We start from the raw sequence: 24,400 nt of genomic DNA, 5'->3' as shown, positions 1-24,400 counted from the left end.
TTTTATAAGACGTGATCGTTCTTGAGCTGCATGGGGAAAATATAATGGGAGTTGTGGGAGTCCTACACAACACGTGTGACATTCCCTCCAATCTCCTTGGGTTTTTTTGTTTGTTTTTTAATGCTGATGCCCTCTGTCCCATGCACCACGTTTTGAGGTGGGCTGGCAGAGAAAATGTAGAGAATGCAAGAACAATGTTCATGACAGCCTGTGCTTTGTTCTCTGTTTTTGGCTTTTAGTGGAACGATGCATGAACTCTATGCAAGCCGGCACTCAAATGATCAAACTCCGAGGCAGCTCCAAGGGCCTCGTCCGTTTCTACTACCTGGATGAGCACAAGTCTTGTATCCGCTGGAGGCCGTCCAGGAAGAACGAAAAGGCTAAAAGTGAGTAGAGGCAAGCAAAATAGCTCAGGGGGTAGGGGAGACTTGATTGCCTTTTGATGGGATGGGATCTCTGTCCATCTGTCTCCAGGAACTGTGAGCGTTTCCATTCTACTCTGTACAGAAGAGAATTGCCTCTCATATAGTAAATAGCAGCAGAAAAAGGCTAAATTCCCTTGGCTCTGTTATTTTTCCACATTGGGTTGATGAGCATGTAAACTCCCACATTCCTCTCAGCGCCGCTGCCTGGGTCTTTTACCTTTCCTATGACCGCCCTCCATACTGGTCCCAAGCATGCCCAGAATCTGTTAAAGCACTGGCTACCACTACTCCAATGCCAGGCCATTTCAGGCCTTGCCATCTTACATGACCAACCCGAAATCCAACACCCAAGCCCCCTTCCATGTCTTATTAGCAAGTTTTCTAATAATTCGCTACCAAAGCTAGTGGAGCCATTATCCAAAGCATCCTGCCTCCCCATGCTCACTGAGGTTTGGGGTTAACCTTGCTCTCTGCATGCAGGTTGCCTCAGTGTTTTCTTGGAAAGCAGGCCTCCCCTGTTCGGGCCATAGCTGCCGCTTCATGCAGGTTGCCCTTGGCTATCCCCAGTGGCCTGTGGTGACAGTAGGTTTGCAGCTGCTGAACCTTTTTGCTTTTTTTTCTGTTTAACCTGCACAATTTTTTAATCTCTTTCTGTTTTAGCTTCCACCACCCTTTCCAGGTATCCACCATTTTTTCCAAGGAAGCGTATTTCCTGATCTTTCTCTGTCTTCCTCCTTGGAGCTTTATAGCAGGACCCCTAGTTCTAATTTGCAGTAAGACTGGAGTGGGACAGAAGTTGTACCTTGTAATGGGGGGAGCATTGGCCTGTCCTGATTCATCAATATCCTTTGCCTGGAAAACACATAGACACCTTTCCAGCTTCACAGTTTAAAAAAAAACCCCAAACTCGTTTATTGCACCTTTTGAAGGATATATTCAGTCTATTCAGCTTGCTGACTGTAACAGTGGTTGCTTGTGTTTTAAATACACAGTTGTGCATAGTGGCTTCCAGCAAGCTGCTACTAAACTTTTGAAAGAATTTAACAGTCCAGGGAGTCTCTCCCTCTTCACTGTCTGCACAAACCTACCCATCAGGTATTCGTAGGCTGCTTTATTAGAGAGCTAAAGGGGGCTATAGTACACCTGTGTCTCACCTGTCCATGCTCCCCCCACCTGTGTCTCACCTGTCCATGCTCCCCCCACCTGTGTCTCACCTGTCCATGCTCCCCCCACCTGTGTCTCACCTGTCCATGCTCCTCCCACCTGTCTCTCACCTGTCCGTGCTCCCCCCTGCCCTCAGCTTCCACTTGCCTGTCTGCAAGAGGAGTGAAGTAAATGGCCACGTCCTGTGTTTCTTGGTAATTATATCCTAGAAAGTGGGGGGAAGATAGGAGAGGCATTCAAGTACCTTGAAAGTATAAATAAGGCACCAGAAGCAAATAGTTGCTGGTTGGTGGCAGTTCTAGAGCAAACAGAATAGAAGGAGGGAAGGTGGACATTAAGGGTCAGATTTTCAAAGCCCTACGCACGCCGGGCCTATTTTCAAAAGGCCCGGCGTGCGTACATAAAGCCCCGGGATGCGCGGATCTCCCGGGGCATGAAAAAAGGGGCGTGGGTGGGACCGAGACCTCCGGCACAGTGGCCTTTGCTGCTGTGCTGCGGGATCACGTGCCAGCACTCGGCCGGCGCGCGCAACCTACACCTGCCCGGAGGCAGTCGCAACTTATAAAATAAAGGTTAGGGGAGCTTTTAGATAGGGCTGGGGGTCGGGGAAGATGGGGTGGGGGGGGGTGGGCGAAGGAAAGTTCCCTCCGAGGCCGCTCTGATTTCGGAGCGGCCTCGGAGGGAATGGGGAAAGCCATCAGGGCTCCCCTAGGGCTCGGCGTGCACAAGTGCGCGCCGACCCTGGATTTTATAACCTGCGCGCGCATGTTATAAAATCTGCCCCTAAATGTTTCTTCTCGGAAGGGAGGAGGATGCGTGAAACAGAGGAGGCAAAAACAGGTATCCAGGGGTAATCCCCGAGAATCCCTAGATGTGAAGGAAGCACCTGCAGTACTGCATCAGCAAGGGGCACACCAGATGGCCCTTGAGGTCCATGTCCCCCTTTCCTTGTTCTCTGTGGATACAGGGCAGCCTCTGCCAGTTCTTCACGTTTTCTGCCCTCTGCGGCAGAGCCCGATTCATAGCTCCCAATTCCTCCTCTTTTAAGGGCAGCCATGTCGCTCTGCATGCTCCAGATGTTTGTTTGGTTATCCACGGTATTTTTTGTAAGGCTGTGCACAAACACTTTTTTTTTTTTTCTGTTTGTTTTTGTTTTTTATTTCATTTTTAAATGTTATTTGGATTTTTCTTTTTCATTTTAAAGAAATGAAAAAAAACCCATCAAGAACAAAAGGAAAAACAGTTTTTTATCACTGCCGCTAAGCCTCGCCTCGCCACCACTACTCTCTGGCCTTACCTGTCCCCCAGACCCTCCTGTCCTCACGTTGAAAATGCCTTTCCTCCTGCCCCGGTGCCATTTCATTAGCAGCAGGACAGGAGAGACAGGGGAAGATGGTCCAAGGGGGGACTAGGGTGGGGGAGTGGGGAGATTTTTTTTTTTTTTTTTGGCAGCGCTGATGATTATTTTGCTTTTTATTTCAAAAACAAAATGAATTGCATTGGGAAGCTTCATCAAAATTTCCCATTTTGTTTCCAACAAATGCACATCCCTGGTGTTCTGCGTCGTGTGTTCCCCGTGACTTTGTTGCTGTGCTGAGTGCAGTGCATCATGCGCTCACCTGCATAAGCAAGCAGCTGCAGCTGGAGGCTTCCTTCCTCATCGCAGATGAACCCTGCAAACCGCAGAATTATATGCTGAGCTTTTATTTATCGGGAAGACCTCGCACGGCTCTCCACATGTTTCGCTCGGCAGCACGCAACCAGCAGAAGAAAACGCCGCGCTACATTACTGGAAGATGCCCCGTTCCTTTGTTCAATACAATGTCTGGAGGTGCTAGAAATGTCTCGAGTTTCATCCATATTATCTAGGTGTCTAGTAATACGCATACCATAAGGTCTTAATTTTCATAGAGCAAGCTACAGGACCAGGGGCCATGATCGTGAGACAGATGGGATGGGACGTTTGCTCTTCATCTTCCATCATTTGCTCTGTTACTATATTAAGTTACAAGGAAAGGAGGCTTGGATGAAATGTGAGCAAATAACGCTTTACTGAGACGGTGCTGCATATCTGGAATTTTGCCACCGGAGCAGGCAGTGGTAGCCAAAACGATGACAAATTTCAAGTAGATTTGGGTCAGAAACAGAGGGCCTTGGCAAAAGGTAAGGAAGGAGATCACCAGAGATCAAGTGGGGTCTGAGGTTTCACAGCAGGTTGGAGGGCAGCTTGGACAAGCCAACGGATCCCGATCAGTTCACAGCTACTATATTACTATGTAAAGGCTGACATTATTTTTGCCTTAATCTTGATATCTGAAACAATACCAGCGAGAGAGTATTATATTAACAACATATCCAGGCTACCTTGGTTTTGCTCGTCTGCTTTTAGTCACAACCTGAGAGCTCAGAAGGGGTCAGAGTATTTGTTCAACAATAGAACTGTTTTCCCTGACTAATTGAAGGCTTTAAAGAGACAATCAACGTTTTGGACCTTATTTGACAACTTTTTAAAGAAAAGTAGTAATGAATCAACTGGAAGGGAGTCCAAACTTTTGCACATGCTATATTCACTGTTTTATTATCTCCAGTCTGCTAAAATCAGCAAATAGTAATTTTTTGTAAAGGTTTATTTATCTACAATTCTAGGCGGTTGCGCCAGCTTCCGTTAGCTTAGAGATTCATTGAAACATACAATTGGGCCAGGGAGCCCTAAACCTTTGCATTTAGCTGTGCATAGATATTTCTTAATCCTTCATCTAGGGTTATGCCCACAGAGCATTAAAACTGGAAGATTTGTATCATGTCTAAGAAAAAATAAAAAAGTCCAGGCTTCCAGAAACAGGACTAGGGAAGAACAGCCACAGGCGGCAGTAGCAGGTCGCTTATTATTTAACGCCAGTATTTGAAAACATACTACTTCCAGTACGGAGGATCTGAACGCCTTAAAATTGATCTCAAATTTGCCTTGAAAAACCAGAAACTCCTGGTTTTATTTAACATAAGCATAGATCCTGCTGAATGCCTCCTTTTTAATTTTATTCTAGATTGATTTGAGCTTTAAAAAATTGTCCATCGTTGTTTTGCCAGCTCTGTAACTAAAAATACCTCATAGCCTTAAGACAATTTCAAGAAAATAATTTTCGCTCCAGCAAGACATTTCAATTTCAGTGCCGAGTTTCTGAATGGCTTGGGCTGTGGTCTGAGACTCTGCACACTGGAGTTTCAGTTGGATCTGCTGGAGAACCATCGCTCTTGCTCATGCCCGATGATTTTGTCTGGCTCTTTCTCTCTCCAGTTACGGGAGAGATTTCAGCATTGTCCTGGAGATTTGCAGGAAGAGGGACTGTAGTATATCGAGTCAGTTCTCTGTGGGCATCCATTTAGTGAAGATGAGGTTTTATAGATATATGTTTGTATGTAAAGAGATGGGTTATTTGTTAATGGCTTCCTGGCTGAATTGAGTCAGGGGGGGCCATGCATTGCTGCTGCCTTCATCTGGAAAGTGACACCAGTTATAATGGGAAAGTAATGTCGCCATCTGAAAATGGCATAAAAGATTAGCTGCGGACGGTGCAGCTCCCTGTCCTCTGCCTGCTTGATACCCACTTAATTTCTCCAGGCATAGGCAGTGGTGGAGCTGCTGGAGTAGAAGGGGAGGCGAAATAGAATTATTGATCTGTGTTTATTTCGAAAGCCAGAATCTTAGATACTGATTTTTTTTTTTTTAGGGTTACTATAAGGCACGATTTTAAATTCTCATGACATTGGCCTCTGGGACGTATGGTCTTGCTTTTCCCCAAGAAACAAAAACTGATCAGTTGTAAGCCTGCAACCGATAATTCTATTATATTATGATCTAGAAAAGTTTTTTGATTGTTTTTTTTTTTTTTAATAATTTTTCTCAAGCCGGTCCTGGAGTACCTCATAGCCTTGTTTTCAGGATCTACACAATGAATACGCACGGAGACGGATTTGTGTGCTCCGCTTTCACTGCGTGTAAATCTCTCTCGCGCGTATTGTGGAGATCCTGAAAAACCAGACTGACTCGGGTGGGGACGCTTCGGGGCTGGCTTCAGAAACGCACACTGGTCCAGGAGGCTGAGTTTCCTAGATCTGGATCTTTTTTCTGTAGAAAAGATGGCGAGTGAAACAGAATGCAACTTAACCGGAAAGCCTCAGGGGAAAAAGGGTCTGAGGATCCCTGCCTCCAGGGGCTCGGACAGGTTCGCAGGGCCTGCCTCCAGGGACAGGAACTCTTCCCCACCCTGCGCCCTCTTTTTGGTTCACTTGCTGATCAGTTTAGGGTTGCCACCTCACCCCAGGTCAATCAAGGAGGCTGATCCAGTCCTGGCTTTCCCCCCCCCCCCCCCCAATTGCACGCAGGGATTTCGTTTCTTTAAGAAGAAAAATCAATGGGGAAAGTCAGACCTAGAATTCCAGGACTAGATTAGCAAGTCGCTGCTTTTAAGAAAATATTCCCCGTCCGGTGAGAAGGCGTGACGCGGCGTGTCTTTTGGTCCTGCTCCTGAACGCTTCACGCGGGCGGTGGGGGCACAGGGTCGACAGTGACAATGATGTTGATCTCCTAAGCAGGGTAGCTGGAGGGGGCACCACCAGGCTACCTGAGGGACCTGACCCTGCTCATCTACTTAAAATGGTTTTGTTGCTCAGGTCTCTGGCCGTATTTTCTCATCAGGGCTTTTAAAATGCCCTGTTCCACAGCAGCTTTAATTAGTCCTGGAATAAGGACTCTAACCTAACATTGCGCCGCAGCTGAGTGGACGGCGTGATTTTAAAATTCCGTTTATGTGACGGTCAGTGGGGGGGTCATCTCCATGTCTGGCCTGGCACGTGCTGTGGCGATGGAAGCTTCCAGAATGCTAAAGGCATTTCGCAAGGGAAGAAGCTCGTAGCCCTGGAGCCGCTGGAAGCTGAATCCCTGCCTCTGCCTGTGAGAACACTGAATTGAAATTTGGACTTTTGCAGTGTGTGTGTGCCTGGTGTTTTTTGTGGGGGAGGTGTGTTTTTTTTTGTTTTGTTTTTTTACATCTTGCCCCATTTTCTCACTCGTGATATCTCTCTCTCTCTCTGTAGTTTCCATCGATTCCCTCCAGGAGGTGTGCGAAGGAAAACAGTCGGAGATCTTCCAGCGTTACGGGGATGGCAGCGACCCCAACTGCTGCTTCACTATCTACTACGGGGACCACATGGAGTCCCTGGACCTGGTGTCTTCCAGTGGGGAGGAGGCACGCACCTGGATCACAGGGCTGAAGTACCTGATGGCGGGAATCAGCGATGAGGACAGCCTGTCCAAACGGCAGAGGACCAGGGACCAATATCCTTTCCTGCCGTCAGTAACGAGTCTTGTTCGGTGGCGAGAAGTGCTCTGCCCCGGTGAATGTCGGATGCTTGGATTCTCTCTGTGACCTTCGGCCCGCATCCATGCTTTTATGCTTTCCACTTCACAGCCTCTGAATTAATGTTTTGTAAAATAGAAAGGTGCAGGAAGTGGCAATATATTTCATGACTTCTAGGTTTGGTCATGGGGGTGAAGGGTTAAGGGTCAGGAGAGATCAGGGATGATACCAATGGAGGAAGTTAAAATTCCCTGCCCTAGATAATTGATGCCTTGGAAGTGGAAGGCATTCATGAGTGCAGGAAGGAACGATGTCTGTCTATCTGTGTGTGTGGGGTGTGTGTGTGCTGGAATTATAAAAGGTTTGTGTTGGCCTCTTGAGAAGTGGAACAAAAGATAAAAATGATTGTACAGCCTGTTGGATCTTCTTACCTTTGCTCAGCTAAATAATCTTTCCCATCAGCTGTAAAAGACTGTGACCCCCCACCCCGTGGCACAGATCTGTAGATTCTGCACTTGCATGCTGCCGATCTATAGAGTATCATGAACCTGTAAGGGTGCACAGGGGACGGTTCCTTTTGGAATATGCAGCTCATTTAGAAGACAGGATCTGCGTCTGGTGTCTGACAGCTCAGACACCGATTGCAGTGACTCTGGGCTTTGTGGCCCAGGGGAGGGGTCTGTATGTGAGCCAAGCTCAGAATTACCCAGGTGGAGAAACAATGATCGATGAGATGGAAGAACAGACTAAGACATTTTTTAAAAAAGAAAAAAAGCAAGTTGCATTTTGCAAACTCTAAAATCCAGGTTGTTAGCATGGACCTAGAGCCAGAGACCTGTTCTTACACTGGGTGATACCTTGGCTAGTTGGGGCAGTAAATTTTGCAGAGGCCTGGAAGGGTGTGCAGTTTTATAGGGCCAGGGTAGATAGGCTGGGCAATGAGAGCATAACATAGCCTGACGTCAAAAATTGTGCCCAGGTTGTTGGTGGTTCCTTTATAAAGTTCAGAGGAGGCTATTTTCACTCCTCCCATCATCCCATTAACTGCATACCACATGGTTTTAGCAATCGTTTTGAGTTATTGGCCAGTAATATGGCTGAATCCTAACGTGCTTATCCCATGCCTTTTTGACGTCCGTTACAAATTTTAACATCCACATTCACTGCAGAGGTGGGGAACAGTGGAACGCAATGCCAGACTTCCACCATCCTTTCTGTGAAATAAATACTTCCCAAAGTTGCTCCCAAATCTACCGTCATGGAGTTTCATATTGTTCTAGAACTTACTTTTTTTACTGTATTTTTTTTTCTGCCATAGTCTATTTGAGATGCTTTTTCAAGCATAATAATATCAGCTTTTATTTGGTTTGTGGCCCAGCAGTTTCCTTCTACTCCTTCTGGAGCTCCAGTGGGGCAACACAGCCATGAGCCTTCGTTCACGTGGCCCCCCAGTGCCAGCCCTCTGCCACTTTCTTTCTAGACCGGGCATTGCAGCACTGATCCTCAGCCAGAGGTCCCATGGATCGCAGCTTCCCCCAATACCTGGTAACCATGCACCCAGAGTCTGCCCTGGCAGTTCACAATGGCCAAGAAGCCCCAGCTGGCGGCCAGAGGAACCATTGCTGGGCTCAGGAACAAGCCTGAGGTATATGCTAAACTTTGTCAGAATTTGCCAAGGCAACTAGAGCAACATTTCTGTTCATTCAGCAAGTCAATCACCACAAAAACAATGGGATATTTTCTTTCCCATTTGCAGATGGCCTGCTTATGACAGAAGTACCTTTCAAGGTTCCTTACCATCAAAATTCATGAGCGTACTCTTATGATGGTAAGACCGCCCCCAGTGTGAGATAACAGCACGCACAAAGCTACATTGAAGAAGTGGGAAAATATCCCACAGTACGTACCATTTGCGCATCTTTTATCCTGCACAAGATTTTAGCCTACTGACAGATTTGCATCTGGGGCAAGCTGATTAGTTTCTGCAATGCTTGCAAACTAAAACAAAACAAAATGTTTGTTGAGCTTTCTGATACAGTTGGTTCCCAACCTGGTCATCTGGTTCCGCCGGCCAGCCTGGTTTTCATGACATCCACAATGAATTTGTCTATCAGCGATTTTTGTGCACTGCCTCTGTTGCATGAAACTGCTCTAATGCATAGTAATTTGAAAAGAGAATTTATTATATAGGCCTTAAAATTCTGAATCAAACACAAAATGCTCGCACTATTTCTGCTGTATGTTTCCTACCATTTTAGTGTAAATGTCCTGTTCCAATCCTTACATTTGGTGTGAACTTTAGCTGCGCGGTTTTCCTTACCAAAGTAGTTTTTTTGTTTGTTTGTTTTTTTAAAAGCGGTCCTGTCTCCTCTCTTCCTTAACTCCTTTTAAATGTGGTTGAAGCAGACGTTTGACGAAGCAGATAAGAATGGCGATGGCAGCTTGAGCATTAACGAGGTCCTGCAACTCCTGCACAAGCTGAACGTCAACCTTCCCCGACAAAAAGTCAAGCAGATGTTTAAGGTAAGAGATGTTCTCCAGGAAGCAGGACCTAGGAAGGAAGTGTGGGCATGAGGGGAAGATTCAGCTGAAATATTCCTTATCGATGCTCATGTTTTGCCATTTGCTTTTTGTAAACTGGATTCTGCATGAGAAGTGTTCGGTTCTTGCCTGTAAGGTATATCTTATGTTGCTGGCATTGAAAGGATTTCAGAACGTGGGAAGAGATGCTGCTGTTCATTTTTTTTTTTTTTTTTTTAATTTGTCCTACAGGGAGAACCACTGGATCACTTCAGTTTTACTTCTGTATAGAAATTTAGAAGTGGTGGTGATGGAGGTGGTTTGGAGGATCTGTCAGCTTTGTCACCCTTCTCGCTCATCCTCTTTGGGTTAGCAAGGATTTATCTTGAGTCTTTACCTAACAGGCTTGGACCTGACTCAGGCTCCTGTGACCTGAATCACCCTTTGCTCCATTCATGACCCCATTTCTGACTTGGTTTTCATAAACGGGATAGGGAAAAGCAGGTATTTTCACTGTGACACGTGATGTATGTGCGTGGTGTGCACGAGTACGCAGATAGCTTATCCTGGTTGGAAGGGAGGGGAGGCCATGGGCCTCAGGCCCCTTGCTTGGGATGGGCTCATCATTATTGGGACTGCCTACCACTGCATCCTGTGACTTGACACCGCTCCTTGCTGTGGTGCCTCCGGTCACAGAGCACTGGGACAGCCGATGCGTGGCTGATTTTCTTGATCTCCTACCTGGGTTTGCAGTGGTTCTACCCGTGCCAGTACTTGTGCGTCAGCCCTGTTCTACTGTGAGCAAGAGCCTCTGCAGACCAGGATCCTCTTCCCTCTGCCTTCATTCCAAATGGGAGGTTAGTGCTGCACCACTTCTCCTCGCTGTGATGGAAGTGCAACTCTTTGCAAGATGTGGTTGGGTTGTTTTTACCCCAGATCAGCTGAGAAATATCCTTTATTTATTTATTTAAAACATGCTGCTTTATGCAGTATTCAACTATTTTCATATTTATCAAGTAGTTGGCCGAAAATCTCCATAACCAGACGGATCCAGTGGGGAACTGACAATTGGCATTAATAAATGCTCTTTACGAAGTCAGCTCAAAACTTCTGTGGGGATGACCAGGAATGGTGGGCCCGATTCTCTGATGCAGTTTTCTATGAAACACAGCTCCATGTCAGGGTTGTGCTTATTTAATGGAACAAAGATAATAAATTACGAATCTAATATTACTCTAGCAAGACGTCTTAAATTTCTCATGCATTCCATTATGAGAATAATGATGGTTACGGGACTATAAGGCCTCACATTATACCTACAGAGAACAAAATAGCAAAACGAATATGAATTCACAGCAGTTGGACTTTAATTTTCATTTTCAGCCCTAAGGGTGTTTGTTGTTCCTAGGGCTAAGATATTGCTGGTCCTACATTATCTATTTTCAACATACATTAATTGTGTGCACCAGGGGTTTGTTGGACAGAGTATTAATAAATGCTCCCCAGCTGGCAAAGTAAGAAATGGAACATAATCCTGCAGAGAAATATTTCAGCAACTGGGAAGAAACAAATTTAGTAAGGGACGTGCATATATGTGTTAAATAAAACAAGAGGAAGCACATTTTCAGTGGATTCAGCAGTGAATTTGATGGGATACTTAAAGTCATGGTACAAGCCTATCAAACTTAATTTAATTAAGCTAACTTCAGCTTAGATTTAAACTATGACCGTGAGGAGAGAGATGAGAGGCAGAGCTACAAGTCAGATCATCTTCAGCGCAATATTAGTGCTTTCAGGTGATCCTTGGGACCATTTAAAAAGATTCCTGGTAGATTTCCTGTATCAGTAGATAGACCTGCTATTTTAAAGCTGAAGACTAGATCATGCTTACTAGCCTGGAAAGTGCGAGATGCAGGAATAGTAGGTTGTGCTCGTGGAAATGGGATGTCGGCTTAACAGTTGGCCACTGCACGTTGAAGGATAAGGTGGATGTTAAATCCATTGGGGAATGCATTCCTGGGACGAGGACATGAGTTTTGCCCAGTTTATTAGGTATCGGGGAGTGGATAAGGAAGTGACTGAAGGAGAAAGATCCCACAGTCATTGAATCAGTGCTTTGCAGTTGGTGGATAAACATTAGGTGTCAACTTGACTTATTATTATTATTATTTTTTTTTTATAATCGCGGCGTTATTTGCCCGTTAGTCAGACATTTTCCCAGATACATTTAACACACTGATCCAGCAGATAATTTGTTGTAGAGCAGCTGCAAATTTTATGTTTATGGCTTTCTGTTGAAGAAGAAACCAAGAAGAGTTTCCCCTTCAGTAGAATGACGCATTTCTGTCCCGCTGCAAGAGTGGCACAAGGGATGCATTAATATTTTTTGGGGAGTACAGCCAGCTCAGAAATACATTATCCTGCATCTAAACCTCTGTCTCAGAATCCAGAAAGAAGCAAATTGACTGTTGCAAATGTTTTCAAAACTGTTTTAAGTGAGACAATTATTTCCGGTTCATTACCACTTAAGTTGGCATGGATGCAGGCCTCCTTTCTATTGAATATAACTTAAGCACTTAAACACATATTGACCGTGGATCTTTACAGCTTGCTGTGTGTGTGCGGGGGTTTTTTTTTTTTAATAACCTCAAAATAGAGAGCTTTAATTTCTCAGAAATAATGGGCCTTTTGAAATGAAATTTACATGGAAACATGACTGCGGGAAAAGACCATATAGCCTATCTAGTCTGCCCATATTTAGTAATGCTTATAATGCTTTTCCCTAATTAGATTTTCTGTCTCTTTATAAGCAGCTGCAATCGGGGTCCTCAGAGCCCATTTCTTCAATTACAGCAGATGATGAAGGTGAATTGTATGAGGGAAGGTTGCGGTGTTAAGTGCTCATCTAATGGTTCAGATGCAGCAGATGCCTTTTGTCTGTAGAGAGGGTTGCATTGACGATGTTGCATCCAGTGGCGGCCATTAACCCAATAGTATGTATAAAACCAAACCTGCTTCCCCCCAACTTCATATCTTACCTCATCTAAGGGTCTTCGGGTAAGGAGCAATCCCCAGTCACTCCTGCCCCACTGGTACTGTATTTCAAAATGGAACTAGCTTGCATTTCAATAAACCTTTATTAACCAAAGTCACTGCTTATCTGTGGATGTGAGCAGCATGGGATCTAGCATTTGGGATCCTGCCAGTTACTTGTGACCTGGACTGGCCATTGTTGGAAACAGGATTCTGGGCTTGATGAGCCCTTGATCTGACATAGTATGGATGTTTCTTATTATTTTAGTGTAAACCCCACTCTGCGGTAGCTGGAATTTTTCTGCTTGGTATGCGGATTGCTTTCTTTTCGACTTGATACTAGGTTGAAAGAAGACCAGCCTTGGGTCCATTGAGGCCAGCTTGTACATGGAAATCCAAAGGAATGCAAAGTGAGAGAGTTCTTGTGATTTAGTCACAGCATCGATTCTCCAAGCTCATCGTTGGAGTAGATGAGCAATTATGAAACTAATTTCTTCATTCTTCTATTTTTATTTATTTAAAAAGTTATGTTCCACTTACAGAGGACCTGCCTTACCAAGCGGATTACAAAAATAAGAAATAATAAACCAATTATGCAAATTCATAAGGAAAAATAGTGCTATAAAATGGTTATAAAAAAACAATACAATAATGAAAAAATACATTTCCAAAGCAGCTAAAAATGTCTCCACAACCCTACACTCCTCCAAACATATTATTTTCAAAAACATCTTATCTTTGCAGTGTCTTTAATTTCTGTTGAAACCGGTAATATTGGCAGCAGTGTGAGGGGTGAGGGGAACCACATTTGCATTGGTTCTTGATTTTAGAGAGGCCTCTGTGTGGTCGGTCGGTCACTGTGTGGTTGCAAGACTTTTTCTCTCTGGTCTAACCTCCCTAAGGATTCCTGTGCCTGCCCGTGCACACCCCCCTTCTCACTGCACGGCGGCCGTGGAATGTGAATCTCTGATTCTGCTTTCGGGTGTCAGTAGTTGGATAATGACACAGGGCTGCAGGGCTATCAAAGAATGGCAGCTTGAACAAATACACGACATGTATTTACAGTGTCTTTTATACCACCTATATGAAAATACATTCTAAGCGGTGTACAATCTACATGCACTATGAAGTCACAGAAGACAGATAGATATTAAAAATAACAATAATATTGATTATAATCCACAAACTGAATGGGGATGATGTGAAAACTACTAGGGAAGATGCACAGCTGAAGATCAAATTTTAACAAACTGATTTATTAAAACCAAAAGACTTCTCTCTATTTTTTTAAAATATATTATTTTTAGATCTCCACTTGGCAAAGCAACCCAGTAGAAGTTAGGAAAATATAAATTTTGAGAAGTCATTTTAATTGCATGGCTTGGAGATGTGTAATTCATCTTCTGAACACTACACCAAACCCTCAGGGATGGGAAGCCTTTAAGATTTGAGCAACCTATTCAGAGTAAGTCATCTGAATCCTGGAGAGGTGGTTTTAACTACTCTTGTTTCCTTCTGGTGAAAGATGTAAATTCTGATCCCAGAGGAAATGAAATGCTCTAGAGCTTAAATCATTTTGCTGTCTGCATTTCTAGCTGGAGTAGGCTTTGTGGTACAGCAGCAGGAAGGGGGACCACAGTCAGGAGCAGATACATTGCATTTATTTATTTATTTATGTGTTTTATGTACCGTCGTTCCATGTGGAAATCACTAGTTCATAACGGTGTACAGGTTAGACATTCATAAATAAATAATGAGAACTGAGGTGGGCCTACGTACAGGTAGTAAACTAGGGAAACATTTAGATACCGAGGGGGCATAACAAAGACAGATACAATTAAGGAAAGACGTAGCCAGGCAATAGGAGGGCCACGGCTAGGGGGAATTGGTCAAGACATTTCTGGTTAACGGATTCATGGCGAACTGGAGTTTTCAGTCAGATCGTAGGCATTTGTGAATAGCCATGTTCTTAGCAAGCTCTTAAATTTTTTTTTCAAGTCTGTTATTGCTCGCAGGACCTCTGGCATGGAGTTCCATAGTTTTGAGCCAGTGGCTGACATCATAGCACCATCCATTGTCTTTTATTCATGGGAATGGGAGACTGGGTAACGGACTAGCAGATCAAATTTAATGTGAAAAAGTACAACGTGATGCACATGGGGAAGAATAATCCCAACTGTACCCAGAAAAAGGACCTTGGAGTTCTAGTGGACAATACTTTTGAAATCCTCGCTCGTTGTGGGACGGCGGTCAAAAAAGCAAACAATGCTAGAAATGATCCAAAAAGGAAAAGAGAATAAAATGGAAAATATCCTATTGCCTCTGTATCAAACTATGGTGCGACCGCACCTCCAGTTATTGTGTGCAATTCTGATTGCTCCATCTCAAGAAAGAGCAAAACTAGAAAAGGTGCAGAGGAGAGCGACAAAAAATGGTAAAGGGGATGGAACATCTCTCCTATGATGAGAGGTTGAGAGGGGACAGGATAGAAGTGGGTTGGAATGGGTAAATAAAGGATGGATATTTACCCTGTCAAATAATACTGCAACAAGGGGACGCTCCATGAAACTAACAACCAGCAGATTCAAAACACATCATAGAAAGTACTTTTTCAATCAGCGCACTGTCGAGCTGTGGAATCTGTTGCCAGAGGACGTGGTCAAGGTGACGAGCACAGCGGGGTTTAAAAGAGGTTTGGACAGATTCCTGGAGGAAAAGTCCATACCACATTCTTAGCCAGGCAGACTAAAGAAAGCTGTTGCTATCCCTGGGAGTGAGTAACAGAAAATAGATCTGTATCTGCCGGGTACTTGCGACCTGGATTTGCCATTGTTGGACCCAGCTGGACTCGATGGATCTTGCTGTGATCCAGCACGACACTTCTTATGTTATTGTATATTCCCAGCTGCAGTGAAGAGGACAAAGCCTGACAAGGCATTGAATTCCAGCTGCCAAATCTTCAACCACTCTTCAAGCTTTCTTAAATCACTTTTCTAATACTTCAGTCATGCCCACTCTATTGCAGATCTTAGGATCATCTGCAAATAGACAAACTTTACCTTCTATCCCTTCCACAGTGTCGCTCACAAAGATATTGAACAGAACTGGTTTCAAAACTGATCTGTGTGGCACTCTGCTTAACACGGTTCTCTCTTCAGAATAGGTTCCATTTACCATTACACGCTGTTTCCTATCAGTCAACAGGTTTGTAATCCATGCCATCACCTTGGCACTCCCATGCTTCTTCTTTTATTCACAAGCCTCCTGTGCGGGACCGTATCAGAAGCTTTACTGAAATCCAAGTAGATCACGATCTAATTCTTTAGTCAACCAATCAATCAGATTGGTCTGACAGGACCTTCCCCCAGTGAATCAATGCAAGCCACCCGATTGTAGATCGTTCACTATCCTTTCCTTCAGCAGAGTCTCCATTAATTTTCCCATCACCAAGGTGAGGCTAACCGGTCTGTGGTTTCCAATCTCCTCTCTATCGCTCTTGTGAAGCGGAACCACCACCACTCTTCTCCAATCTTGTGGCACCACTCCTGTTTCTAGGGATCTATTGAACAGGTCTTTCCAGCCTCCTCTCTACTACACCCTTGTGAAGAGGGAACACAACCTTTCTTCTCTTCTCTCATGGTACCACTCCCGTTTCCAGGGATCTATTGAACAGATTGTACTGCAGACCCGCCAGCACAACTCTGAGCTCCCTCAGTATCCTGGGATGAACCTCATCTGGCCCCATGACCTTGATCACTCTTTGCTTAGCTCTTCCCATACATTCTCTTCTGTAAATGAAGTTTCGTCTACCCCATCACTATTAATGGTCTTGTGAAAAAGCAACAGTCCTTCTCCATGGTCTTCTTTAGTGAACACCAAACTGAAGTATTTATTTAATATTTCCGACATTTCTTCCTCTTTCCACACATTGTTCCTTGTCACCTTTCAATTTCACTATACCACTTCGGGCCTTCCTTCTTTCTCTAATATAACTGAAAAATGTTTTGTCACTTCGCTTCATCTCTTTGGAAATCCATTCTTCTGCTTGACCTTTTGCTTTCCTGATTTTTCTTCTTTTCCCTCAGTTTTAACAGATATTCTTCCCTGTGTTCCTTTTTTGGGATCCTTTATACAACTAAAACACTGCTCTTTTTGCCTTTATTTTTTCAGCCATCTCCTTTTAGAACCAGATCAGTTTCTTTTTTCTCTTACTCTTGTTTACTTTTCTAGCATACAGATTTGTTTCCTTTGTAATAACTCTGTTTAATTTGGCCCACTGTTGCTCCACTTCACCCATTTTCTCCAAGTCTTCTAGTTCTTCCTCCAGGTACATCCCCATTTTGACAAAGTCCATATTTGTGAAATTCAAAACTTGGGTCGTTGTGTGACTTCTCTGTATCCTATTCGCAATTTCAAACCATACTGTCTGGTGATTACTGGTGCTCCAGTGAGCCCCTACCCAAATATTAGAGAATTTATCCCCATTAATGAGAACTAGATCAAGTATCACACTCTCCCTTCTATTACCATTTGTTGGAGCAGAACCTTTTTAAGGGAATTCACTATCTCTCTACTTCTTGTAGACACCGCGGAAGGAATACTCCAATCTACATCCGGCAGATTAAAATCTATAACAAGCAACACTTCACCCTTCTTTCCCATCTTTTGGATCCCTTTGATCAGATCTTTGTTCAGTTTTCTGTTTGAGTCAGAGGCCTGTAGATCATACCAGTAAACACTGGAAGCACCATTTTCATTTTTAGGATGGTCCAAAATGCTTCTTCTCTACCCCACATCCCTTGCAATTCAGTTGCTTGGATATTGTTTTTGACATAAAAAGCTACTCTTCCCCCTTTTCTGTCATATCTATCCTTTCTTAAGTTATAGCCCAGGATGGCCATATCCCAATCAAAAGAATCAGTGAACCAGGTCTCTGTAACAGCAACAATCTCCAAGTCCACCTAATGGTGGACCATTAGGGCCTGGTCTGGGATTTTATTGCCCAGACTACGAGCATTTGTGGTCATTGCTTTCCAGTTGCTCTTCCTAGTCACCTTTTCTGCTTTTTTGAACTGATTGATTTTGTTTGTTACTTTCTCTTCCCACTTCCTGTATTGCTGAGGGATGACATTCCAGTTTCACTGGCCACCTCCTGCCACCCCTGCTCCCTAGTTTAAATGCCTGATAATGTAGGATCTGAATTTTTCACTTAGCATCCTCTTTCCTGCCACAGACAAATGTAGGGCATCTTTACCATATAACCTTTTATTGCTCCATACATGGCCCAAGCTTCCAATGCATGCAAAACTACTTTCTTTGCACCAGGTTTTTGAGTCAGGAATTTAAATTATCTATATGACATAGCCTCCCTTTGAACAGATAATATTTCTGAAAAGGCAATATTCTTTGCCATGTGTCTAATCTTCTTCCTTGGATTTTAGAAATCTTTCTGTACCATATGGATATCATTTTTAGTGAGGTCATTGGTCCCCAGATGGCTGATAACAACATTGATATCAGAGTCCTTACTTCTATAATTGCTTTGACCACCTGGCTTGCATTTCTGTTAGCTGAGGATTCTGGAAGGCATTTTACATTTGTGTTCCCATAAAAATGAGTTCCCAAATTGGTTCCTCTCATGACTGAGTCTCCCAACAGAAGAAGCTTTGCTTTATGACATTTGATCATGTTGAAGGGTTTCTGGGTGCATGGATGACTATTTCCCTTTCAGCCGTCACTTCATGTTCTGTTGCTGGGGCTTCTTCATTTTCATTGCAGAAAATGCATTAGGTCAGGGTAACGGAAGGGCAGTTTCTACCATAAACTTGCTGGGCAGACTGGATTGACCATTTGCTCTTTTTCTGCCATCACTATTATGTTACTATGTTATGTTACTATATTATTGTTTTATGTTTTGTCAGCCTGTTTCTCAGGACTTCTCTATTTTATGGTACCCTATCCTGCACTTTGGAGGGGCGGGTAATAAATGCTTTTAAATAAAATAAATAGCAGGGAGAGTGGTTGCCTCTTCATCACGGGCCTTATTCTGACAGAGCCCATCATTGTCCAGTTATTCCTGGGTTTCTGAATCCTGGATATTTGACTTCTCTGTGGGAGTGGGTTGGGGAAATTGGGTGACTCTCAGTCACAGGTCTTGTTCTACCAGAGCCCACTGTAAACCATTTATTGCTGGCTTTCTGAATCCTCTGTGGAGTTGAGAGAGATATTCTGGATGCTGCAATGAAGGAGAGGTTATTTGAAACTTGGACAATTTCTCTTTCAGGTGAATTAGCCCCTTATTCATGGCAGACAGCTAAAGGCAAATTGGACAGTCCTTAATTCTCCAAATGATAGGTCTTGGGACATAAGCACCATAATTGTTGCACTGAAAAAAAGGACATTTGCTACTAGTGACTAATGAACAAGTTGAGAGATTGGTACTTCAGTCCTATATTATTCAATTATCCTAAGTCCTTGGAAGAGCTATTTAAGAAGTAAACACTCTAAGGATGGGAAAGAATAAACAGCCTCTCTTTTAAATTCTATCTCTAACTAGATTTTAGCAGTGCCTTGGTTGGATACCCCTTGCTGTGCAACTGTTACACACCACACCCAGAAAATCTGCTCAGTAGAACCCTGTATTTCTGTCTTAAAAACACCCGATGCTCCTCAGAGTGAAAGAAGCATGTGGATGGCCTCTTAAAATGCCCTGGAAATGGTACCAGAATGTGCTGATCCTCCCTGTTTTCCTTTATTAGAAACATAATTTCTACCACTGCTGCAAGGGGAATTCAGGAGCTTCAAAAAAAACGAGCATGAATTGTAAAGATTGCCCTCAAATGTTATGGGTTACACATGGCCTTAAACTTGTCCCTCCGCACACAAGGCAAAATAATTTAATAAAAGCTCCCTTGTTAATTGTGTTCTCTTTTTGCTAAGCAAGTGGTTAGGAGCTCATGGATGCTGTCCCTGGGAACTCATTAGTTAGTGGATTTAAGTAGGGCAGTTTTAACATGAATTCTGATATAACTGGCCGTGTTTTTGAGCTAGCTTGCCTTTTTTTTTTTGGACAGGGGGAGGAAGGGAACAGTCATACTGATTTTCAATTTTAATGATTAAGCATTTGGGGCCTGATTTTATAAATAAAAGGTTTTTTTCATCTCATTTTGTGCCTACTGGAGAAAACATTTAATAATGTCTATGAGATCCATATTCAGACACAAATCAACTCCTCTCTTACCTTTCACTATTCCAAATGACAGGAAATCTTCACTGATGTCAACTCTGCTCTTTGTACCTCTGACTGTGAATGTATAAGTGCCCCCTCTTTCAGTGGTATAAATAGTAAACTTACATATTGGTCTCTACAGAGGCTCTCTCTGTCTCTCGCTCTCCGTTTGTGATTTAAAAAAAAAAAAAACTTTTTGGCCGGTAACGCTTAGGGCTGGATTTTAAGATCTATGCGCGGGCGTAGATTTGTGCACGCAACCCGGCGCACGTTATAAAATCCGGGGTCGATGCGCGCAAGGGGGTGCACACTTGTGCACCTTGTGTGCGCCGAGCCCTAGGGGAGCCCCGATGGCTTTCCCCGTTCCCTCCCCCCACCCCCTCAGCCCTACCTAAACCCCCCTAACCTTTATTATTAAAGTTGTACCTGCGTCCAGGCAGGCGTAGGTTGCACGCGCCAGCCGAATGAGCCTTCGGAGGCCTCTGGCCATGCCCCGGGACATACGCGTGCGTCCTGGGGCTTGCGCGCGTCGCCGAGCCTATGCAAAATTAGGCTCGGCGACGCGTAAACCCCCCCCCCTGCGCGTGTAAATCCAGCCGGATTTTATTCGCGCAGGGCTTTTAAAATCTGCCCCATAGCGTTAAGGCCCTGATGTGAAATGATAAATGACCCGGTTAGTCGATGGCTGTCTCTTATAAGCCAGCTATAATGTATCCGGATAAGTGCCCGAATATTCATTTAGCCAGCTAACGTCTTTTAAGAAGCCCTCCATGGTGGAGCCAGGAGGCAGCCCTAGTTTGGTGGCTTCAATGGCTGTCCCGGTAGGGATTTTGAGGGCTCGGTGAGTATGCTTAAGGACATTTAACTTCTCCCTGCTGGAGGTGGTACCTTTTTGTAATGAGGTTCAAGCACAGCGGTAGGGAAAGCTTTTATATTCACTTTTATATTCCAGGGACTGGACGAGGTCATTCCTGCTAAAATAGGTCAGTGGTGTCTGGCTCCCGCTCGCTGACACAACGTTTTGAGCGAGTAGTTTTGAGTGGTAGTTTTGTTTTTTAGCCTTTGGCACTATATGGATCTATATCGGTTGACAGCTGGCATAGATGCTGAAGCAAAAAATGAAGACCTAATTTGCTTGAAAGTAAATGCATCACTAAATAATATTGTTGCAAATAAAAGTCTAAAAAAAATATTACTTGTTAGAATGAGCTATCAAATCACGGTTACCTCGCTGTGGCTACCACTCTTTCTTTTCCTGTGCCCTGAGGAATTTCCTGGCTTAGTTGAAATAGGAGAATACATTGACTTGTGAGTGTAGGCATGAATAAACGAATGCCAAATCTAAGCTGGAATCACTAATTGAAGACCTACTTTGCCACATAATAAGGCAGTAGGCTAATGAGAAGGGAGGGACAGTCCACGGTGGTCAACCACTTTCAGCTTTCTCTGGGAGCCCGTTGGCTGCGATCCATAGGAAAAGCAGAGAAATGTTTTGTTCCGCACTCTGTTTATCTCCCAGCTCGGTAATTGCCCTTCTCATCTCTGAGACGGCACCTGAATTATTGCTTTCAGTGGACGGAGGTGACTGGCCAGATGGGTCACTCATGCACATTCCCCCGGAGTTTGGGAAGACTAGCAGTTTGTATTGAATCGGTCTTTGCTTTCCGTGTGTAATTTAAAAAAAAAAAATTAATGCAATTTTAGCATCCATAGGTACAGAATGAGGAAAATACCTTTTTGAATAAGGGTTGACTCTGAAGGGAAACGCACACTTCAGATAGAGTTATTGGATATGGGAATTTACAGAGACTGGAATGTAAACAGGATATGATAACTGAAAGCCATAAATTCTGTTTGATGATAAGTTAAAGACCAGAGCAGGCAGCAGAGCTTTAGCAGGGGGTGCTATTGACTTCTGTCCATGGTTCTGAATTTTCTCCATTGACTACTAGTAGAACAGTCAGCGAAAGAATAGACCGTCAACCATTTTCTGCCCATAGAGGAAATGTAAACCTATTACTTGAATTCACGTTTGACTTTATTTCAAGATAAGTACCAAATGTTGTGAGGAAAGAACCACACAAACTAAAGGCCGGATTTACTAAGGCTTCCCCCATGCCCCTGTTTTTAGTCTGTAGGAGTAAATCAGGCTCTAAATGTCATCTTGTTGTTAACCCACTAAAAAATAAGTTGTTTAAAATTAGGATATAGAATTTGTTTTTTCCCCAATCAATTCATCCCTGCTCGGATGAGGAAGGAATGGTAATAATAAATAAAATGGACCGTTTTATTCCTATTAGCATTTTGATAAAATTGATTTTATTTGATAATTGCTGCATTGCACAAGGGTTCCTGCTCTTAATTTTGGGTAAGTTCTGCTCCCTAATTTTAAGATGGGGCTCACAGGATGGCGTAATATTTTTCCTTACTATTCCATATTGCAGAACCCGAGTAACCTTCCTCCACACCTTTCTGAGTGACGTGAGAATGCCATTTGGTCTTTTATGTTTTCTGAAGAATGTATTAGAGATGGATCACCAGTTGTGCTCGAGTATGTACTGGAGTGGGGTAGATGCTTTGCCGTATATGGAAGAACGAGAGCTTGGATGGAAATAGAAGAATTGAAAGTGGCCAAAGCAATGGGGTTGGATGAGAGACATCCCAGGATATGAAGGTCAGAGTTTCTGGTGAGTCCATTGAAGGATCTCTTCAATAGATCTGTGGAGAGATGATAGTGGGTTCCATGTGACTGCAGAAGGGCAGATGTTGTCTTTCTTTGTAAAAGTGGAAATTACAGGTTGGTTAGTATGATCTCGGTGGTGGGAAAATTAATGAAGACTCTTCTGAAGGAGAAAAATAAACAAACAAGCACATCATTCTTATGGATTGCTTCCCCTATCTCTATAGAGGTCACCCTAAGTGGTGCACAAACCTTTAGAATAAAAACAAACCACAGAAACAAACAAAGATCTGTGAGTGATAATGAAGCATCTTAAATCTGATGGGTTGCCAGATGTGAGGCAGTATGATTTCTTTTTACCAGGTAGAGATCATTTGAGATGAATTGTAACAATTCCTTCGATTGGCTGGCCAGGTGATTAGATTGGGGTAGACTCTGGATGTGGCATATTTGGATTTCTGCAAAGCTTTAAATACTGTCCCACAAAGGAGATTCATAAATAAACTGAGTGTTCAAGGGGTAGGACTTAGACTGGATTAAAAACTGGCTAAGAAATGGATGGCAGAGCATGGCAATAAATGAAGGTGATGAAAGGATTATCTTGGGGATGAGTCCTCTGGCTATGTCTGTTCATGTCTTTGTGAGTTATCTGGAGGCGGGGATAGGAAGAATTTTTTTTATTATTATTATTTTTGTGGATGAGACAAAGTTCTTCTGCAACAGAGAGGACTGGCCTGAGGGAGAAGACAGAATGAGAACAGTCTAAGAAGACTTGAGGAGTGGTCGAAAGCTAAGTTTCAGTAGTAAAAAAAAAAAAGTGCATTTGGGGAACAGTACACAACTGGGGGAGGGAACGTGATGTCCATAGAACAGGAAGGGGGGGGGGATTTATATCTGATAATTTCAAAGTAGCAAAACTATGTGACAAGGTGGTGGCCAGAACCAGAGGGATGTTAGCGTGCACCGGAAAAGTCATAACTAATGGGAAAAAGAGAAGTGATTTATGCTGTTGTACAGGTCACTCAGACCTCACCTGGAGTATTGTCCAGTTCTGCAGTTTATATTCGGGAAGAAGACAGGGAGTTCAAAGTAGGAATACCAAAATGGTATGGGGTCAGTTCCAGAAGCCCTGTGGGAAGAGGGGGTCTAAATATGTATACCATGGAGGAGAGGCAAGGCGATATCATAAAGACATTCAAATGTACTAATAGAGCACAAGAAGTAAACCTTTTATTCATTGGAAAGGAAATTCTAGAACAAGGAGTCATGGCTTGAAACTCTGACTGGGCAGACCGAAGAACAATATCAGGAACTGGACATGGCGGAGGATTCGTGGCACCTCCTCCTGGCGTAGCTGGTGGAGGCTTATACAGTAATGGACTTCGAGAAGGCATGGGATCTCGTTATATATTTATTTTATCCCTCACTGTCTGCCATTCTAGATGGGGGTCACCCAGCGTTGGTGTTGATGGTTGGTTTGTTTGCCGTGGGATTTTGTGGTTGGACATGGGAGGGGAGGTGGACAGTTATCCTGGAGGATGGGGTACAAAGGAGGAAGGCAACAACTGTCTTGGATAAGGGATTATATATCCTATAGGTGGCCATGCTCTACGGCTGACAGCGGGAATGTTTTCCTGGCAGTGTGGAGAATAATTTCTGGGCGGGCCTCTTGGTTCTTTTCTTTCATCAATGACTCTGTTCCCACTTTCTTTCTCTAATGCCCTTTTAGGCTGGAGGGGGCAGACTTGAGAAGTAACGTAAGGAACTATTTCTTCGCAGAAAGGGTGGGAGATGATGAAATGGTATCTCAGTGGAGAATGAAAAGGCTGAGAAATGTATCAGAATCAGAAAGGAATGTGACAGGCAGAGCCGAGCCTTGGCACTAGGGAAGCCTGAGATCAGTTAGGGCTGGTGGTGTTGAAGTAGATAGGGAGAATGAAGAGATTTAGCTAGATCTGGCAGTCTTTTATCTGCACCAGATCCTATGCTGCTG

The 24,400-nt window shown here is 43.7% G+C and overlaps 1 protein-coding gene across 9 annotated transcripts in view; it reads left to right on the top strand.

The window, feature by feature from the left end:
• PLCH2 (phospholipase C eta 2) overlaps window positions 1–24,400 on the top strand; it is a 340,028-nt gene that overhangs the window by 216,269 nt on the left and 99,359 nt on the right. For all 9 annotated transcript variants that reach the window (XM_029579065.1, XM_029579069.1, XM_029579064.1 and 6 more), the window contains 3 exons: window positions 240–386; window positions 6,684–6,924; window positions 9,340–9,469. In XM_029579065.1, the coding sequence (XP_029434925.1) occupies window positions 240–386; window positions 6,684–6,924; window positions 9,340–9,469 (518 nt within the window). The remainder of the gene's footprint in view (window positions 1–239; window positions 387–6,683; window positions 6,925–9,339; window positions 9,470–24,400) is intronic.

This window comes from Rhinatrema bivittatum, chromosome 15 (genome assembly GCF_901001135.1).
Source record: "Rhinatrema bivittatum chromosome 15, aRhiBiv1.1, whole genome shotgun sequence".
Taxonomy (NCBI): Eukaryota; Metazoa; Chordata; class Amphibia; order Gymnophiona; family Rhinatrematidae; genus Rhinatrema; species Rhinatrema bivittatum.
The sequence above is the reverse complement of the archived record's forward strand: the minus strand, read 5'-3'. Positions and strand labels throughout refer to the sequence as shown.